General features: G+C 35.0%; 2 protein-coding genes across 2 annotated transcripts; one reads left to right on the top strand and one right to left on the bottom strand.

Moving 5' to 3' along the window:
* Positions 1 to 78: 78 nt before the first annotated feature.
* LOC130621837 (uncharacterized) lies at positions 79 to 8,964 on the bottom strand. The gene is given in 8 exon segments (XM_057437189.1): positions 79 to 1,331; positions 1,753 to 2,139; positions 2,141 to 2,669; positions 3,471 to 3,733; positions 4,750 to 4,894; positions 5,253 to 5,417; positions 6,066 to 6,323; positions 7,308 to 8,964. Coding segments are annotated over 8 exon segments (2,142 nt in total). The 5' UTR covers positions 7,524 to 8,964; the 3' UTR covers positions 79 to 1,152.
* Positions 6,608 to 19,191, top strand: LOC130621834 (uncharacterized). The gene is given in 9 exon segments (XM_057437186.1): positions 6,608 to 6,715; positions 11,219 to 11,445; positions 11,617 to 11,859; positions 11,861 to 11,884; positions 12,855 to 13,019; positions 14,564 to 14,708; positions 15,196 to 15,467; positions 15,845 to 16,766; positions 18,128 to 19,191. Coding segments are annotated over 8 exon segments (2,046 nt in total). The 5' UTR covers positions 6,608 to 6,715; positions 11,219 to 11,241; the 3' UTR covers positions 18,199 to 19,191.
* The last annotated feature ends 1,059 nt before the right edge of the window (positions 19,192 to 20,250 follow it).

Raw genomic sequence — 20,250 nt, 5'->3', positions numbered from 1 at the left:
TATATATTTTTACATATCGCACATCTGTGATAATTTACTGAGTTCTTTCGTTGAAAATAATAATACTCTGATTCTCACGCTGTGAAAAAATAATCCGGTTTCTCTAATATCCTGATTCTCATGCTATGCAAAAATAATCCCGTTTCTCTAATATCCTGATTCTCATGCTATGAAAAAATAATCCGGTTTCTCTAATATCCTGATTCTCATGCTATGAAAAAATAATCCCGTTTCTCTAATGTTCTCACCTCTTTAGTAGATCCGTCTTTATTTCTAACGTTGAAACACTAATCCTGCTGCGGGAATAATCGAGTCAATACGATATATCATCGCTCTTATTTTTGTCAACCGACAAAAATTTAGGCTTTTAAGGTATTATAGATATCGACAACAAATAAGTTCCGGATTCAACCTCCGCTTAAAAGATTTGATTAAAATAAATAAATTGAAAAATTTCTAATCGGGGAAAAATTTTGAGATTTTAAACGGGGTTCGTGCTGAAGGGATCAAATAACAGACAGAAAGTTCGGGATAACTAGATTACGTATTACGTTAATTTCTAAGAATACCGTTTTAAGTTATTATTTGCTGACATGGAGACAAAATATTTGATCAAAACAGATTTTACAAATATTTTTGTTACTGAAGTTTTGTCGGTTATGACGAGATTACCTTTTTATTTTGACATTCAAATTTTTTATCTACTGTGTATGATGCACTTCATTTCGCAATCGAGAGCATAGCAAATTGTCCGCTCTTGTGGTGTCCACACGGACAATCATACATGCACGTAGTTTGTCAATATGTAACTGACACCATACCTGCTCATGATGCAATAGTAATAATAATATTATGAGAGAAATTTTCGCCTTTCTTCTTATCAAAAACGCAAAAAGCCCTGGAAACGAGGATAGCCATAGAAGAGTTTCTTATCTTCTAAAAATTATTCTTATTCAACCTCGATCCCAGGGCCTGTAGCGTTTTTTGATATGAGGATGAAACGCGTACGAGGCCCTTTATAAAACATGCCTACATGGACTTTCGTAAAAACGCTAAAAATATGAATGAAGTGTTGTCAAATGATACTAATTCATATAGAATACCATAATCTCACAGCAACGTGTAGAAAGAAAGGTATTTCTCGGTTCGTTTTTACTTTTTGGTATTGTTGTTGCGGTAGTGCATGCTGACGTCATCATGCGATTTTGTTTCAGATTTTTTGCAGCATAGAAGAACAATAACAACGAGTTGGATAGCAACCAATACAGCCAATGCAACGGCGACGGCTATTATCTTTGTGTCGTATTTGCAGTCGTCGTTCTTTGCCGTTCCTAAAACGAAAATCTGTTTTTTAAGGTTGGCCGGCCGGCGAGCTAACAATTGTTAGAAAAGTTGGGGCATTGTAATTAAAATCAAACTAGGTAGTGGGTTTACATATTGTTAGAAATATTGTTATTGTTATTGCTGGATTGTTAGAAAGTGACAAAAAATTGACAGGACGTGTTACTAGAAAGATCACAATGCTAAATATTTACTGTCTTTCTTACGGTAATGGCTGAACCTCGTCCTACGGGTTCTTAGGGGACCAATAAATACCGTGACCGAGTTTGTGCTATGGTTGACTTTACTATTAGTGACGTCAGATATAAAGCCTTGTTGTTTTGTGCATTGTTATTACTTGGTGCAAAAGACGGACTGACGGAGTGATGCGCACAAAGGAGCCTTAAGGACAAGGGTTGTAAAAAGACATACCTTTCTCTGGTAGATAATTTATATTTCTTGATTGATCGTCGTAAAAGTTCTGACAAATAGGGAAACCTTTAGGCGGTGTTGGAAATTTTTCTTCGGCCTCTTTTAACACCATTGCCATTCCGTCAAGGGCGTGCACTTCAATGTGACAATGCATGAACCATTTTCCTGGATTGTCTGATCTTATTCTAACAACAGCGTAGCCTCCAGTTGGTATAATCAAAGTATCTTTGCGTGGAGGATTTTTCAAATTCAATCCAGGTACGTTTCCATTTTTCCAAGTTTTATTTTTCCATTTTGCATCGTTACAAAAGTTTTTGACGCCATCGCATGCGATATCAGGTGATTTCAATCTTCCTTTTTCCAGTAGTTTCCCAGTTGTTCTATTTTGTTCCGCATACGCCATTTTTAATACATAAAAACTGTGGCCATGCAAATGGATGGGATGACCCCACCCAGCCCCTACTTCCCACATTGAGCCATATCATTTGAATTGTCTTATTGAATGGTATTTTCAATTCGTAATGACAATAACAAACTTTATCTTCGCCACAGTCATGTTTATCACAATCATAATCACCTATATCATTAGTTTGAGTAAGCGAGTTGACACCAGGAAACTCAAACTTTCTTCCATTAACAGCACCAGGGGTGACAGTTGTGCCTGGGAAAGCAAAATTGAGAAAATGTTCTTCGCTGTCATCACGAAACTCAGGAGCAGGATCGTCTTCAGTTTTCTGCTGCAAGTCTGATATTAAATGACAATTGATATAATATCTCTTAGGAAAATAGCGAAATGGACAGTTGATGACGTCACACGAAGATGCGTTGGTACATTGGCGTCGTGTGGTGGAGGGTTCAACATCTGTAGCGCCATCATAATGAAGAATAGCTTTAGCTGTGTGGTTCGCAACGTCAGCCTGAAATATAAAATAAAATGCGAAGCTTGAATTAAATATCTTTAATAATTCATGTTGTGTCTAAATTCATGTGATGTCTAAGTTCTATAATACATCTATGATTCCAAACGGCCAAATTCAGCTCTCCTCCTCTCTTGAATTGATTTAGTATTTATTATTATAAATAAGAAAAAACAAGACGTATGATATACGCAAACAACCTCGCCAAAAAAGTGTATAAAAAGCTGAAGTTAGACACGACATATTTTGCTATTCGGATAGGTAATAATATTGATAAAAAATTTCTCGAATTTTCAATTTTCGTTAGGTCAGTCTGTAAACACGTCCTCGCGGGCGAGATAGTAAAAAGAAAAAAAAAGTAAAAATAGTTACCAAGATGAGATTCGAACACACGACTACTTCCGTGTCGGTGCTCAGAGAGGCAAAAATTTCCATTCTTGTAGGACACATTTGCGTTTTAATACAAGCTCACGAGCTTGTAAAAACTACATAGAGTGCATTCAAAAATACACGGGTCTTTTATATTGATTTTCGTGTATCAGAAAAAATATAAACAAACAAGAAGAAGAAGATATATACGACCGGCGAAGAACTAAGGACCGCTGAACCTGTTGATTTTTCATGGTCTTGCGATTAAAATCGCGTGCAATATGTATTGGGAATAAAAATGGGAATTTCTAAATGTCGTAAGTGAACTTTTAGTAGTACAAGCTTTCACTTATTGGCACCACTTGTTTTTTACCCGTTTGATAGCCTCGTGCAGTTATTTTTGGTAACTTGATAAAAAACCATTTCCTTTACCTCCATGCTGTTGGCTCGTATCCAATAGTTACCGTCAGATTTATCAGCTTTGAGAAGAAAATCAAATCTTTCTCCTGGGTTTATAATGAAAGATTCGACAACCCTGGGTTTTAAGTCATATCCATCTGAAGCCATTACGGTTAAGTCGTGTTGATCAACAGATATGCGAAGTGGATAGATCGTACCGGTGTGAATCACTCGAAATCTGTATGATTGACCTTGTTTTACTTTGTATTTGGTTAAAGGGGCTTCGATTGTTTTACCTGGAAAATGTATTTAAAATTATAATTAGAATAAAACCATATATATTTTCGAAAAAAAACGTAATTTAAAAATAGTATCAAGTATTAATAATATCAAGTGGTAATGTTACATTATCAATGTTACATTACCACTTGATAATGACACTGTTACGAAAAGCTTCGAGCAATTTTGTATTTTAAAATAAAGTGTTTTTTGAAAATACATCTGGGTTTTTGGCTGATTTTATAATGAGAAAAAAACCAAAAATGTATATTTAACAGAAAATTTAGGAGATGACAGGATGGATGTTTTCGTAAACGAGATACTTCGTGCGACCTTTAGTTTCTCTTTGAAGAACTAAAATACTAATAAGAGCTAGGGAGAATTTTAATCCTAAGAAATACTTGTATCTTGGCTATTAATGGCAAATAACCCCTTGTGAAACAATTAAACCAAGAAAGTTTAACAACGCCTAAGATTACAATTTTCCTGAACACGAAGCTGCAACTGGGTTACGATTTGAGAAGCCCGTAATCTCTTTTTTTGTCATTGATGTAGGGCGGTTGATTCTTTTCATCAAATCAAATGACAGTCTACAATTCCATCCCAATATAAAAACCTAAAAAAACCTGGGAACGGGTTGGGTTTGACAGAGTATTAATTCTGATTTTATGTCAAACCCATCAGTTGGGGCGAGGTGGTTGCAAAAAAATAAACATAGGCAAACTTGTATCCAGAAATCTTTTAGATAATATAGATCGTTTTGAGGTGCTCTTTTGTTTGCAGTTAGAAACAAAAAAAATTTTTTTTTGCTATCTCGGAGCAATACTGGGTTAATTTTCGTTTTGGAGTTTAGGGAGCTATTTGGACCCAGAATGATCGTGTTTTTTTTAATGAGTTACATTTTAAAACATTTTCAAGCAAACATTTTTTGTCCATGACAGTTTACTGATAAACTGTCATGGACAAAATATGTTTGCTTTACATAAATTTTATAACGCAAAGGCAAATATGACTCTCTACAATTGATTTTTACCTGTTTTCGGATCCATGTATCTTCCTTTACCCTCAATTAATCCACTAACCCAGGGCACACCAGAAAACATTCCACCATCCAAAGTTTTGGTTGTTTGATATTTCTTTCTTCCAATGAAATTACCATAAACCATTTTGATGTAAACCTATCGAAAAAGGTTTTTGTGGTTGCTGTAAGTCTAGATGCAATGAATTCCCTTTTTTCTATTTTGAAGCAATATAACAACCACCTCATGAAATGTTGTTGAGCTTTTTTGGTTTTTATCGGAACGAGATGTATTTCAAAAATATTCATTTTTCCAAACAAGTTTCCAACAAATTTCTCGGAGATTTTCATAGGATTGCCAACTATACTGCAAAAATAGAGAAGAGAAAAGAAAAAAGAAATCCAACCGCGCCTCATTCATTTCTAGAAGTAATATTTCAGAATTTTTTGGTAAGGTCAAGGCGATGTAAAAGTTATGTTTCAAAACAAGTGAAGAGCCTAGGCAGTGCAAACTTTACCTCTTCAGAGCTATGGTGATGCCAGTCCATGACTGTCATAATCATATCTTCTGGAGGTTTCACGCCGGCTTTTGGTTTTTCTTTTATGATGAAAGCACCAAACACACCATTTGTTCTTTGTGCACCAACATGGCTGTGATACCAGAAAGTACCCTTTGGTGAAGCCTAATAAGAACAGTAATTAATAGTAAAGTGATAATGGCGATCATCTAATATAATACATTATTGTTACCAGGACGAGGCGTTGCACTAAGTTATATCAAAAGGCAGAAGTTCAATTTAATCTTTTAGCGCGTACTCTTCAGGCGCACGAATCAATGTGCTCGATATTCGAAGGAAATAAAAAGATAAGAAGTATAATGCATTGCAAATTACATCAAATTTTCATATCAGGATAGCTTTACGTGAAAAGCTTCTTTTTTTACGTTAGTACCTTCTGTTCACTGCGATCAAAATACGCTTAGTCAAGACAGCGAAATTTCGCAATTTCAACTTGTCAAAGCTCATGTTAATATTTAGAGTAGGCTTAGGATCCCAGGTTATTTAGACAAATACAATTCTTAAAATGTGCTAATTGTTGCTTACGTCAGCATGACCATTTTCCAAATTTGAGGTCTTTAAGGCACCGCGACTATTTGAATTATTTCTTGAATTTAATTCGTTAAACAGGAGTGCTAGGGTATGCGAGTGGAAAACTTTAAGTATGAATAGGATAAAAAATGTCTTTGTCTTAACACTTCTGTACAAGATTGTAGGTATGAGTGAAAGTGAAAAAGCATGAAGACAACAACAACATCTTTCGATGGTCCATACCTTAAATCTGTATGAAAAAGTTTGACCAGCTCCAATAGGGCATTGTGTGATATATCCCACTCCGTCCATGAATGGAGTATCTTTCTGATGTAAGCCATGCCAATGAATTGTTACTGCATCACTCAAAAGAAGATTTTTCACATGAATGATAAGTATCTGGTCTTCGTACACAACCAGAGCTGGTCCTGGTATAGTTTCGTTGACAGCTATTACCATTCTGTTCACTCCATCCACAGTTACCACTTGGTCAACTGGTACCTAAGTTGGTAATACCAAGTAGATTATAATGAACTTAGTTACCAAAGCAACTGCATAAAAATACAGATTTTGTTTAGCCCTCTGTGTTTTAAAATTGGCATCAAATTTTGTATCTTTCTAGCGCTTTTATTTTTTAACCTTTTTAAGTAAGACAGTTTTTATCTTCTTCAGAAAGCCATATATTATCTCCATTGTATTGAATTAATAGAATGTATTGAGATAGTGAAAGTACAAAATTCCAAGGACCTTTCCTGTATTCTTTTAATTTTAATCTTTTGTTAGAATTGATTAGAAAGATTTTATCCACGTTGCGTTTGTCTAGGAAAGTTCGTTTTATGTCAGCTTTTATAACTCTGTTTAATACTTTACAAGCACGAAACGAAAACGTAAGTGTAAGTGTTATTCTTCTTCTTCTATCTTTAACATGTATTCCTTAGCTTACCTTTTAACTATTTCTTTTATATTTGTTTAATTTCAGCTTTCAAAAATTCAGCCCGAAATCTTATTTTTTATATATTTACCTTACAGCAAAGCGTATAGTATGACATTGCATCTCATTGCATCGCTGTGCCACATGTCTGAAATAATGCTACCCTATCTGTAAAAATATTAGCCACCGGCGTAGACTTACTTTTTGACCGAAAAAATTTTATCAACGTAGTCGCCGCCTGCCAATTTCAAAATTCAAACTAAGAAATAAGAATTGAAAATATCCAGCGTTTCTATTCCCTTTTTCTTGAATTTCTAATGGATTGAAAAAAAGGAAAAGCAAAAATCGACAAAACACTTAGTCAGCAAAAAAATGAAGTCGTTAAAAATGATTTGTCGGTAAACAAAAGTCTGTCAAAAACTTTAGTCAGTAAAATTTGTTTTTTTTTATCAATTTTTTTTAAGTGATATCGTACTATGCTCGCGGTTTCGAGAATACGCTATGAGACATTGATTTTACAATAAGGGCGAGTCTGGAAAGACCAGGAGACCAACCTCTGTCGTATAATTTGACGGATGCTCGTCGTACTTATACAATTTGCCGTCTGCAGCGTAAACCAAATCTTTTTTGTATATCATTGTTAATTTTTCTTTCACTACCAGCCAATATTCGCATGTCTTTTTATCGGGATGGCATTCCTTGTAAGGTTGCGCATAAAGCAACGACTGTGTCAAAATGATAAATACTCGTGTTATAACGACTGCTTTCATCGCCGATTTATTGTTCTGCCAAATAAATTCCTTGTCAGCTGAAACTTATTTTTCAAATGTGATTTTAAATAACAATATAAGACAAGATGAAAATTTGCAAAAATATAGATGTTTTTACAGAAAGCAAAACAAAAGAATCGTCTAATAACAAATAAATCAGTGCTTCTGTCGACGCAAATTATCTCTCCACTTGCTACGATCTCAAAAATCTCGTCTCAAAATGAGTCATTCGTTTTTTTATTTGCGTAGAATTGTGACGTCGGTAAAAATAACTGACTCTATTGTAAACATTTAATGCAAAATAAAAAAAAGTATTGGAGTCAAATATTTATTAAAATACGCCATCTCCTCCATGTTTCATAATATTGTAACCTTGCCTCACAACCTCGGCCCAGGGTTCTTTTGCGCTTTTATTGTTTTTAAAAGGAGCCGTTCCGTCAGAATACCAAAGGCGTAGAAAAAGCCTGTGGACAAAGCTGTTCGTCCTAGATTTTGTTGTCAAGGGCTACTTTCACATAGTGCTTTCAGACGCTTTCACCTCTGAATTTTACACAAAAGACTTGAAATCGTGGAAAGGAACTTGATAATTTAGAGCATGGGTGTGGTGGAAGTCCTGGAAACAAAGTTTTTCTATGAAATAACGTGCGATTTGCCATGGTACAATTTTGTAATTTTGTATATTGTTATGAATGATTTGCGATTTCGGTAATCTTATTTATGTCAATATTTGTCTGTCCAAATAATTATTTTCTAATAAGGCAATCCAAACAACCAGTCTTCAGTCAAAAGGTTTCAAGCAAATAACGCCCAACTCTATTTTGACGACTCAAACTCGTCCCCAGACCCCGTAAAGAATAAAACAAGTAAAAAGGCTCAATAAGAAGTTGAATCTAGTTGAGAATACTGTTTTATGCCGCTGTTATACTCGAATAGTCTTGAGTTTATCACCACTGATCAGGCGAGCTCTAATATTTAAAATTTGATCTCTTTTTACAGATTTTTTTACTGATATGGTTACTATGCTTGCGGTTGCAAGAATACGCTATGAGACATTGATTTTACAATAAGGGAAAGTCTAGAAAGACGAGGTGACCAACCTCTGTCGTATAATTTGACGGATGCTCGTCGTACTTATACAATTTGCCGTCTGCAGCATAAACCAAATCTTTTTTGTATATCATTGTAAATTTTTCTTTCACTACCAGCCAATATTCGCATGTCTTTTTATCGGGATGGCATTCCTTGTAAGGTTGCGCATAAAGCAACGACTGTGTCAAAATGATGAATACTCGTGTTATAACAACTACTTTCATCGCCGATTTATTGTTCTGCCAAATAAATTCCTTGTCAGCTGAAACTTGTTTTTCAAATGTGGTTTCAAATAATAATATAAGATAGGATAAAATTTGCAAAAAATAGATGTTTTTACAGAAATCAAAACAAAAAAATCGTCTAATGATAAAAAAATTCTGCGCTTCCACTTACTACGATTTTTTACGCCGCTATAAAAGTCAAATAGGTTTAAGAGTTCATCAGCAATATTCAAGCGAGCTTTAACATTTAATTAAAAGTAAATATAAAGGCACAAAATTACCGATCACGAAATTACCACGAACAAAATTAATGCAAATGTCTATAGGAACTAAAAGTAATTTTAAAAGGTGATTTAGCTCAACTGACTTATAGAAAGCATTAAAAATACGAATTGAGAAATATATTTATACTTTAAGAATGCGTTCATGTCTTCTTTAAAACGTTTACAATCTTTTCTAAAATTTCATTAAACTTGTTTATGGTGACATCCATTCTTTTTCGCATAGTAACTTTTTCTTACTACGTTTTATGTGACAAAAATTGAGCATGTGTTTGACAAAAATCTAATAAAAACGATTTCGTAGTCCAGAAAATATTGAAGAGTGTAAAAAGATTCTTACGAATACTAAAACGTGCTAACTGTCATCTAAAGGGAGAACAAAAGCGAACAACAACCCTCCTTCGCGGTAGGTAGAAAAGAAATTTGAGTAAGAAAATAAACTTTGCGGCAACAAACAAGAAAATGTCATTAGTCGAAGTATCAAAACTGGGTGATTTCCAAGTGAAAATTGGAAAAATTTAGAAGTAATAGTTTAAATTCAAAACCTAAAAAGAAATTTATTCCAAAGAAATTCCAACCCCGTCGCCAGGGGTCTTCTACGCCTATGATATTTTGACGAGACTGCTATGCATTAGCCTTGGTACAGGCTGAGGATATACGGAATGGTTGAAACGGCGAGTTGAACAGAGTTTGTTACAAGCTCGTGAGCTTGTATTAAAACGCAAATGTGTCCTACAAGAATGGAAATTTTTGCCTCTCTGAGCACCGACACGGGAGTAGTCGTGTGTTCGAATCTCATCTTGGTAACTATTTTTACTTTTTTTTTCTTTTTACTATCTCGCCCGCGAGGACGTGTTTACAGACTGACCTAACGAAAATTGAAATTTCGAGAAATTTTCTATCAATATTATTGCCTATCCGAATAGCAAAATACATCGTGTCTAACTTCAGCTTTTTATAAACTTTTTGGCGAGGTTGTTTGCGTATATCATACGTCTTGTTTGAATTTAAAACAATGTGATAAAGCGTGGAGAGTGAAAAATAGTGCACGAAAAAAACCCCACGAAAATGCTAAAAGAAAAATCCACCACAAAATATTAGCTGTATACTAAATGGACGTAGCTAGCTGAGGCTAGCGAATTTTTATATTTTCCTTTAAAACTTTGTGATGAGTGAGGTAGCATGTTTGTCACGTTTTCACGTTTTTAACATTATAACCTGGCTGGTGCCAGGTTATAATGTTAAAAACGTGAAAAATTGGCACGTCGACGTACACATACTTACTACTTCACCTCCAATTATCTCTGCACTTTCTCATTACACAGATATTTCAAACTACATTTACAACCATTGAAAAAAATTGTTTTAATGGATAGAAACACATTGTTTCTGTTTTTACTAGATTTCTCTGTAGTCAATTAACAAACTGTATATCAACAAAAATCAGTCTTTTGTTATATTACATACATTCCCGCCCATAAAATTTTACATAAAAAAGCAACTTGCAAGGTTTATTAAAAGCTAATTCTACTAAAACTAGTTCTTTCGGTATTACACATGGTCCTCCGTCAAAAAGTTCTAACTCAGCCTTTACGAAAAAGAAAACTTTTAAGAACGATCATTCATGAACGTTTTTATAATACAACTTTAATTGCTGATTTATGAAAATTTATTGAAAAAAAATTGAGCTGCAAAATCTAAAATCTAAAGCTGTAATTATTTCTGTTACTGGGGTGTATTTAACCCCATTCTAACTGGCATATTTCATGTAAGTCTACTTTCTCTGAAATGGATAAAGCAATCCGCCCCAAACCTTAAACACGTTTTAATTAGAACCTTCTGTTTTATTTTAAGCAGGAGAATTACTTTAAATGTTTTCTGAGCGTGTGAAAATTTGTCGAAATTGACATGCTGTCAAAAATGGCTTATTAACGTTTCTGATTTTCTAAACTTTTTCTTCTTGGTACTAAGGGTTTACTTCGCTGAAATTTGAAGTCATACACCGTATAAACGGTGCATTAAAAACATTCTTTCCAGAGTCCTATTAGCTTTTCCAAAGGATAGGTTATTTAATACAAATAAATATTTTTAACTATTTTAGATTGGTTCCGAGGGAAAAAAGATATGCGTTTGTGCGTATTTCTAATTGCGTTATCATCCGCTGTATCATCGCAGAAGACGTATGAATGTTCGCCAGAGAGAGAAAAGTGTGAATTCACTTTATTCATCCAAGAAAAACTGACAATGATATATGGGAAAAATCTGGTCAAAGGACTGAAAGGAGAGTTATTTAAATTTGACGAATGGCCTTCAAATAAGACTCTCAATGTAAGTATATATAATCAAGTATGTTCTTGATAAAATATTTTTCTCAATATAAAATAGCTTCCGTCATACTTCCTTTCCATGATTTTAAATAAAACCCACTATCTATTAACATCATCCACAAATTTCCTTTAAATTTTCCTTTATATTATTTTCTGTCAATTGTCAACTTAGGTACCAGTTGACCAAGTAGTAACTGTGGATGGAGTGAACAGAATGGTGATAGCAGTCAACGAAACCATACCAGGACCAGCTCTGGTTGTGTACGAAGACCAAACTGTCACAGTGAACGTCCACAACTATCTTTTGAGTGATGCAGTAACAATTCATTGGCATGGCTTGCATCAAAGGAACACAGACTTCATGGATGGTGTTGGATATATTACACAGTGCCCTATCGGAGCTGGAATACTTTCTGCAATACTTTCCCTACAAATTCAAGGTAACAGCAAATAGTAAAAATTTAAAGGTTAATACCCATCATAATCTAGATGAATGATTTATTTTTGGATCGTGTTACGTATCAATTTATGTTTTATTGACAATTTCGTCTGGAATATTTTGTCGCTGGAGGTCCAACGCCGACAACTCCCTCCCCAACTGACACCAGAATTTTCTTATTTGTATGCGTTTTTTATAACAAGTAAGTTCTAAAATTTTGAAAAAAAAAAATAATGATATTTTTCTTCTTAATAAAAAAGCAAATTTCTGACAACTCAGCATTTTTTTTTATTAATATTTTATTGGAAAACGAGATGCATAATTTTACACGCTATAGGTTTCGTAGAATTTAAATTTCGCAGCTGAACGCTTTTTAGTGAAGATAAACGTAAAAACAAAAAGATTTTTGACACGAAGAAGAATTTTCCACAAAATATAATTTTTCGCCCATAAACATAAACAAGTTTCATACTTTAGTTATGACATAATTTTTTATTTAAAAAGATTTACCAAGATCGTTGGAACCATTTCCATCAATTTGAGCAATGTCCAATAACTTGAAACGTGATAAAAGGAGAACTGAGTTATGGACTGATTATTTTCAAAAATTCTTATTAAGTAAACAACCATACCCGGAGCAATTTAAATTTATCAGAAATTTTAGGCGAAAGCCTACTTCCATCGTGAAGCACGTAGTACTTAAGCACTTCTCGAGCGGCAGGAAACTGAAATGCGCAAACAAACTTAAAATGGCTTCCAATGAAGCAAATTCATTGGTTGAAATCATGAAATTACATCATGATCGAATATCGAGCACATTGATTCGTACGCCTGGAGAGTACGCGCTAAAAAATTAAATCGAACTTCCGCCTTTTGATATAACTTAGTACAACGCCTCGTCCTGGTAACAATAATGAATTAGATTAGATGATCACTATTATCACTTTACTATTAATTATTGTTCTTATTAGGCTTCACCAAAGGGTACTTTCTGGTATCACAGCCATGTTGGTGCACAAAGAACAAATGGTGTGTTTGGTGCTTTCATCATAAAAGAAAAACCCAAAGCAGGTGTGAAACCTCCAGAAGACATGATTATGACAGTCATGGACTGGCATCACTATACTTCTGAAGAGGTATGTATAATGAGGAGATGGTGTAGTGGTAGCGCATTCAGTTTGTAATCAAGGTTTCAGGTTCGAGTCCTTCGGCGCACTTTAAATGTAGTGTTGTCAGCCCATTTGATCCCATCTACTGACCGCTAACATGTTTGTGTGGCAGGCAAGCAAGTTAGGGCAGTGGTATATGTATCTCTGGCGGTAATGTAACATAGTTGCAGTCAGAGAAGAGGATGGATTCCCAAACGCGAAAAAACTTCCCGTTACTCACTTACTAGCGTACCCGTGTTACTGTGCTGAGCGTTGATGGTGATGTTAAGGGTTCTCAAACAAATTTAAACTTTAGTTCAAGCTATTTTCTGTATATGTATCTTTGGTGGTAATGTAACATAGTTGCAGTCAGAGAGGAGGATGGATTCCCAAACGCGAAAAAACTTCCTGTTACTCACTTACTAGCGTACCCGTGTTACTGTGCTGAGCGTTGATAGTGATGTTAAGGATTCTGAAACAAATTCAAACTTTAGTTCAAGCTATTTTTCAGCATTTTTTTTATACTTTTAACTACAGTAACAGGGGGGGGAAGCTTTTGTGGTGTGTTACTGAGATAAATTATAAATGAATAGAGACAACGAAAGAAAAACGTGTCCATCTACGACAGAAATTATATTTTGTATAATACGCATGCTAAATTAGGGTAGTTATTCCAAAAACAAATCTACTGTTCTTTCTTTATTGGACTATAAGAACCATTTTAATTTATGAGCAAAGCGTTAGATTATTTTAAAGAGTTAAAAATCGCATATGAACTACTGTTAAAAGCAAGCAAAAACGCGAAAACAAGCATCTTTATAAGTCTTATTTGTTATTTGGCTTTTTCTCAATTTTTTGTCAATTTCGTATTTTTTGCAGTATTCAAAAGGAGCCATATTCTTTTTTGCTTTTTTCCCGTCGTTGCTTTTGTTCAGTTAGTCATAATCAATCTTTTCCACGTGACTTTTATTATAAGGAACGTCATTGCAGAGCCCTCGCTCTCGTTTCGCAAGGTCTCTACACATCTATAACATCAACCCTCGTCCCCAGGTTATTTTTGCATTTTTATATTAAGTTTTGAAATCAAAAAGGCGAAAAACCCTTGGGACGAGGGTGCTATAGTATCGTGACTAAAGTATTCATTTCAAATAAACTTTTTCCCCTGTGAATAAAATTTTAAAATTGTCCACAACATTTTTTATCAAGAAATTTATTAGTTAGTTTATTTATTTTAACGAACTCTGTTTTAATATCCCCGATAATATGTTTTCTTTCCCGTTGTTTCAACCTTAATCCTACTGATTTTTACTTTTTAAATAAGGTATCAGTCTACCCCTTTAAAATAAAGAGAAAATAAACATGGGATAAAGGTTGCTATTCTTTAAAGTTTAGTCCAAAATTGACTTATAGCCCAAATTCTAACTAGCGCATGTGCACTATTATTATTGGGCTTTCATAACGTGTTTTGTCAATTCTTTATTTATCTTGTTTGTTTGTTTGTTTGTGTTAATTTTTTATTGTCTACTTGAAAGGTCTACATGAAAATGATGTACGGCAACTTTCGAAAGAACAGAAGATATGAAACGACAAAAACTTTGGATGGTGGAATGTTTTCTGATGTACCCTGGGTTAGCGGATTAATTGAGGGAAAAGGAAGATACATGGACCCTGACACAAGTAAGTGAACCATGCTAAAGATTATTCTGTTATTTCCACGATGTTTTTTCTCCACCTTTGAAAACATTAGAAAATTAAAACACAAAAAAATGAATTTTCTCCACTTTTTAAAAATTGACCACTATAGCATGATAACACACACTAGTCTGTGACCCGTGAATAAATCCACTTTGTTGCCCGTCCTTTATTTACCGCATTTCGTATGTCTCGCTACTGCGATTAACATTTTGCGTGACAGACAGACGTATACGGGTATTATAATACACAGAGCTGTTTCAATGCAGGCAAATCGGAAATTAATGATGCGTAAAAAAAACACGATAATTTTACACGTAACTTTAAGTCCTTTTTCCTCTACCATTTCTTATGTTCTGTGAGTACGATAGTTTGAATTTGCTTTAATAGGGACCTCATTTCCCGGTAAACTACTCTGATTTGGGGTTGTCTTTTTCAAGAATTATTTTAAATGCCAGTTTATGGATTTAAGGAAAGGAGACGGAAACACCACTAACTATGTACAATGTAACACCTGGCAAGAGCTACAGATTTCGAGTGATTCACACCGGTACGATCTATCCACTTCGCATATCTGTTGATCAACACGACTTAACCGTAATGGCTTCAGATGGATATGACTTAAAACCCAGGGTTGTCGAATCTTTTATTATAAACCCAGGAGAAAGATTTGATTTTCTTCTCAAAGCTGATAAATCTGACGGTAACTATTGGATACGTTCTGACAGCATCGAAGTTATCCAGGTTGGTAAAATATTGTTGTTGTTGTTTTGCGGAACAAGTACAATCTTGTTCCAAGAGCCTTTTGCCCTTATGATAATCATTATAACGGCTCTGTTATAACGGCTTAAGGGTCAAAAGATCCTGGGGACAAAGATCGCAGGAAGTGCGTAAGTAAGGATGTTAAAAATGTCAAGAGGAGGTTTAAACACCTTTATTTGCTTTCCATATTTCCATAGCTATATCTCGAAGATACGTTTAATTTAATAATTTTAGAGTGCCAATTTTTCTTTTATATCATTGATTGAATGCTTGGAATTGTAGCATTATTTTAAAATATACAATTTTTTTATATTTTGGTAACACAAGACATTTCTTTAAATTGTTGTTTTTATTAATAGAAAGGTGAGGTAGAACACACATCCAAAGCTATTCTGCGATATAGTGGAGCGAGGGCCAGTGAACCAACATCAGTCAGGAGGGCATGCTCAAGCAGCTCTCCCTGTGACGTCATCAATTGTCCTTTTCGCTACTTTCCTGAAGGTGAAAACATCAATTGCATTTTAATGTCAGATTTACAAAACGCCAACAGCAATGACAAAGTGCCATCGTTTATTAAAAATGACAGTGAAGAACATTTCCTAAATTTCGCCTTTCCCGGTGAAAATTCGATCACGCCCGGTGCGGTCAATGGGAGGAAATTTTTGTTTCCAGGCATCAATTCGCTCACACGACGAGGAAAAGGGGTTGGAGAATACGAGTGTAAAAATAAAGATTGCGGCGAAGATAAAATCTGCGACTGCCATTATGAATTGAAGGTAGAGTACGGCAAGACGATTCAGATGGTGTGGCTGAATGTTGGCAAGGGTGCTGGATGGTCACATCCCATACATCTACACGGGCACAGTTTCTATGTGCTGAAAATGGATTACTTCCCACAAAATAGAACGACTGGAGCGCTACTGAAAGATAGAGAACAACTATCGGCTGACATCAAATGTAATGGATCTAAACTGTATTGTAACGACGCAAGATGGAAAAATGAATCTTGGCAATATGGAAAAGTACCTGGATTGAATTTGAAAAATCCACCACGCAAAGATACACTGATTATACCAACTGGAGGCTACGCTGTTATCAGAATACGATCAGACAATCCAGGAAGGTGGTTTATGCATTGTCACATTGAAGTGCATTCTCTAAATGGAATGGCGATGGTTCTTTCTGAAGCTGAAGATCGCGCAGCTACGCCACCATCTGGTTTTCCTGAATGTTCAAACTTTTACTCAGATCCAGCGTGGGAACCTGGCCAGAGTACAAACAGTAAGTAAAACTTGCTTTTGATTATAATCAACCTCGGTCCCAGGATTATCAAATTCTCCCCCACGGTGCATTTTACTAACGAAATTATTGACACGGTAAAATTTTTTGGGGCCGAGGTTGTGTTGTAAAGTCACTGCACACCTCTAACTAAGCAATACTGCACAATCAATAAACTGCAGAAGTTTTTGTATGCGCAAAGGGGACGTTCGTCTATATAAATGCGGATTGTATCACAAAATGAAGGAAAAGCTGCTATACCGATATTACATCGTTCCAATATCTGAATCTACAATTCTGTTCATTTTTTAATAACGATATCGCCTGACGAATGCTTCGTGACTGAAGTGCTGCAAAAGTTCTATTGATGTATAGGTCGGGTACGGAACGTTAAAAACGCGGTAGTCGTAGTTTATGCTATGTTTGCATAATGGAGAAATAAACGCGACGGCCCGCGAAGATCTAGGAAATCGAGAATATAGACCATGCTGACGTCAGCAAAAGTATGTGAACACCGCAAATCATTATTGTGAGTATGGTCATTGAAATTAAGCTTTTATTCCAATAATTTTTGAAGAGCATGGTAGCCAAATAGCCAACCTTAAGGTGATATGTCCACTGCAAACAGTTTTAAATTTTGAGTCGGTGCATGTACAAATAACAAGTGAAGTGGTGGGTTATCTGTACCGTTTCTAAAATGTGACACTCTGTTTAAAAATTGTACGCCAAATACTGAGTCTGTAACAACCTCTTCCCTAGGAATTTTTAGGTGTTTATATCAGGACGTAACATTATAAATAGGGACGAGGTTGAATTTGTACGCCACTTCTTTGAGAACGAGAAAAAAAAATTATTTATGGAGAATTTTCACGTAGATTAGTTTTTGCGGTAAACTTGACTTGTATCCAGCCATTCTTTTTAGCTCTCTGATAAATTATGCCTAGGGGCTAGTTTCTGAGACTTTTCTTGTTTGATTTGGGTTGACGGACCAGCTTCTAACTGAGCAATCTCGTGAATCACGTGAATATGTTCTTTCGAAGTAAATAGCCAACAAGCAGCAAGTAAGCAACAGCTAAAACAGAGAAAACGAGACACCTAAGAAACCAACCTCGTTCCCAGCGTCTTTTGTCTCTTTTTTAAAACCGGGACAACGACCATGTTCGTATCGCCGTCCTGATGTTAGAAAAGATACAAGATGCTCTGGGGACGTGGTTGCTAAGAATCATCAAGCCTTGACAATGATTTTTTATTGTTTATAAAAAGGGTGTAAACAGTAAAATGTGATAAGAAATAAAAACTCTTCTTTGACAAAAAAAAATAACGCAAAATTTTATTAATAACAAACTTCATGTTTTCTTTTTTAGGCGGTGTGAGGGTTTGTGGTAGTGCATTTATCATTTTTTCCTTACTTTTCATTGTATTCGTGAAGACATAAAGTGTTGTGTAAAACAAACTTGGAATGGAAGACAGCGGAATTGACATTAACAGTTTTGTAATTGTATGTTTTATTTAGTGGGTATGTTGCAACCTCGTTCCCCTAGCATTTTACCTTGTTGATGAAGTTGATAGCGGCCAGTCCGTAATAACGGCTCTGGGGCTACAAGACCCTGGGGACGAGGTTGGGTATGTCTTGCTACTTTATCTGTCAAAAATAAACCGGCCAAAATATTTTACTGACTTTTTTTCTCCACTTTTTTCGACTAATCTTTTTCGACTAATTTATTTCGCCGGTATTTGTATCCTCATCCCCAGGGTTTGTTGCCTGATGTCAAAGCCGCTAGCGCTTACTAGACGGCCTCAATGTTAAAAAGGCAAAAAAAAAACCTGGGGACGAGGTTGCGGTTTTTGCTATTTTTCAACGTCCGAGAGGATACAAAAGTTAGATGAATAAAATTTGAGTTAAAGTTTCTTTTCAAAAAGAAGGTAGAATTTGTGAATTTCTTTTGCATGGATTTTGTTTTTGTACTGGATACAATGCACGCATAAGCTATTCTTTGTAAGTAATTTCTTAAAATGTTTGAAGTTACTCCGTTTTTGGTTAGGTGTTTTCATTTTTGAGTTGCTTCGCTGATGCTTAGATGCTGTTCCTTTACCGACTGAACTATGTATTTATTCTTTAACCCTTTCAGTGTCGAAAATCGTGCATTTTAGAAAAGAGTAATTCACAAGTCTCGCTGCGTTGCGCATCAGTGCACTTTCTGTGTATCTGACGGCAGCATAGCGTCGGTAACAGTACTGGGAACAAAATTGGCTTAGACAACTGGGTGTATTAGAAAAAGCGCGTATAAATATAACACATGACCGTGGAGAAACTTTAGGAGCAGTGATTATTACTAGTAAAGACATTGTGGTTAAAAATTTTCTTGATTTTTTTTTGCATACTCACAACCTAATAACCAATTTAATTGAAACATTGCTTTTACACTAAGGAACGCATTACCTAACCGTATGAAATTTCACGGGTATTGAGAAAATCCCGCGAAATTAAGTACAGTTTACTCTCCCTAATTCAAATTCCCACGGGGAAAAATTTTAGTTCGAATTATAGAGAGATTCAAATTATAGAAAGTTTCTGTAATTCGAACTTGCAGCTTCAGAGAGTGAAAATTCGAATTACAGAGAGAAATTACGTTAATTTCAATATCAAGAAAACACAATTCAAGTTTCATTCAATCTTTATTTTCGTAGTTTACACAAAACAGAAACTGTATTTGAAAAACTGTTGAATATTTGATTGCTTTACATTGGAGAGACAATCTCTTTCGACAATACGAGTTGCATCACCAAGTGTTTTGCTGTTGGACCTTTGCTATCAGAATGTCCATTTTCATCTTGTCTCTTGGCCATTTTTAATTAAGAAGTGAAAAACGTAGAAAGACCAACGTTTTAAAAAATAACGTTCGAAAGACAATTTAGAAAACTTTAGAAAAGCATTCGAATTTGTCTAAGCCCTGTTAACACACTAAAATTCGAATTAAGGAGAGAATCGTGCTGAAGGGACTAAAAAACTGTTCGAATTATAGAAAGTTTAGTATAAGAGTTTCTTAAGGAAAACTGACGGTGACTGAGCACTCGTTCAAATTATAGAAATATTTGAATTATAGAGATTCGAATTAGAGGGAGTCAACTGTACTTGCAAAGTAAACATCGTCCCCAGGACTTGTTAGGCATTGTATATTTGGACGACCGTCCAAATATAAAGCTTAGGTTGTTGCAAAGTTTCTTTAACATAGCATTTGCGAAAAATATTAACACCCACGAAAAAATCACAAAAATTAAAATGAGAAAAAAGGTTAAGCATTTTTATTTACAAGTAAAAGAATTATCGAATTGCGGTCATTAAGATTGTGTTTTTGTGAATGTTTCGTTAAGAAAAGGTTAACAATATTAGATAACATTTTTACCTCATAACATTTTTACCGCAAATTTCGATACCCTTGAAATGTAATATTTTTTGATCCGCGAAATTAGGTACCCTCAAACATCA

The sequence above is a fragment of the Hydractinia symbiolongicarpus genome, chromosome 12, assembly GCF_029227915.1.
Source record: "Hydractinia symbiolongicarpus strain clone_291-10 chromosome 12, HSymV2.1, whole genome shotgun sequence".
NCBI lineage: Eukaryota > Metazoa > Cnidaria > Hydrozoa > Anthoathecata > Hydractiniidae > Hydractinia > Hydractinia symbiolongicarpus.
The sequence above is the reverse complement of the archived record's forward strand: the minus strand, read 5'-3'. Positions and strand labels throughout refer to the sequence as shown.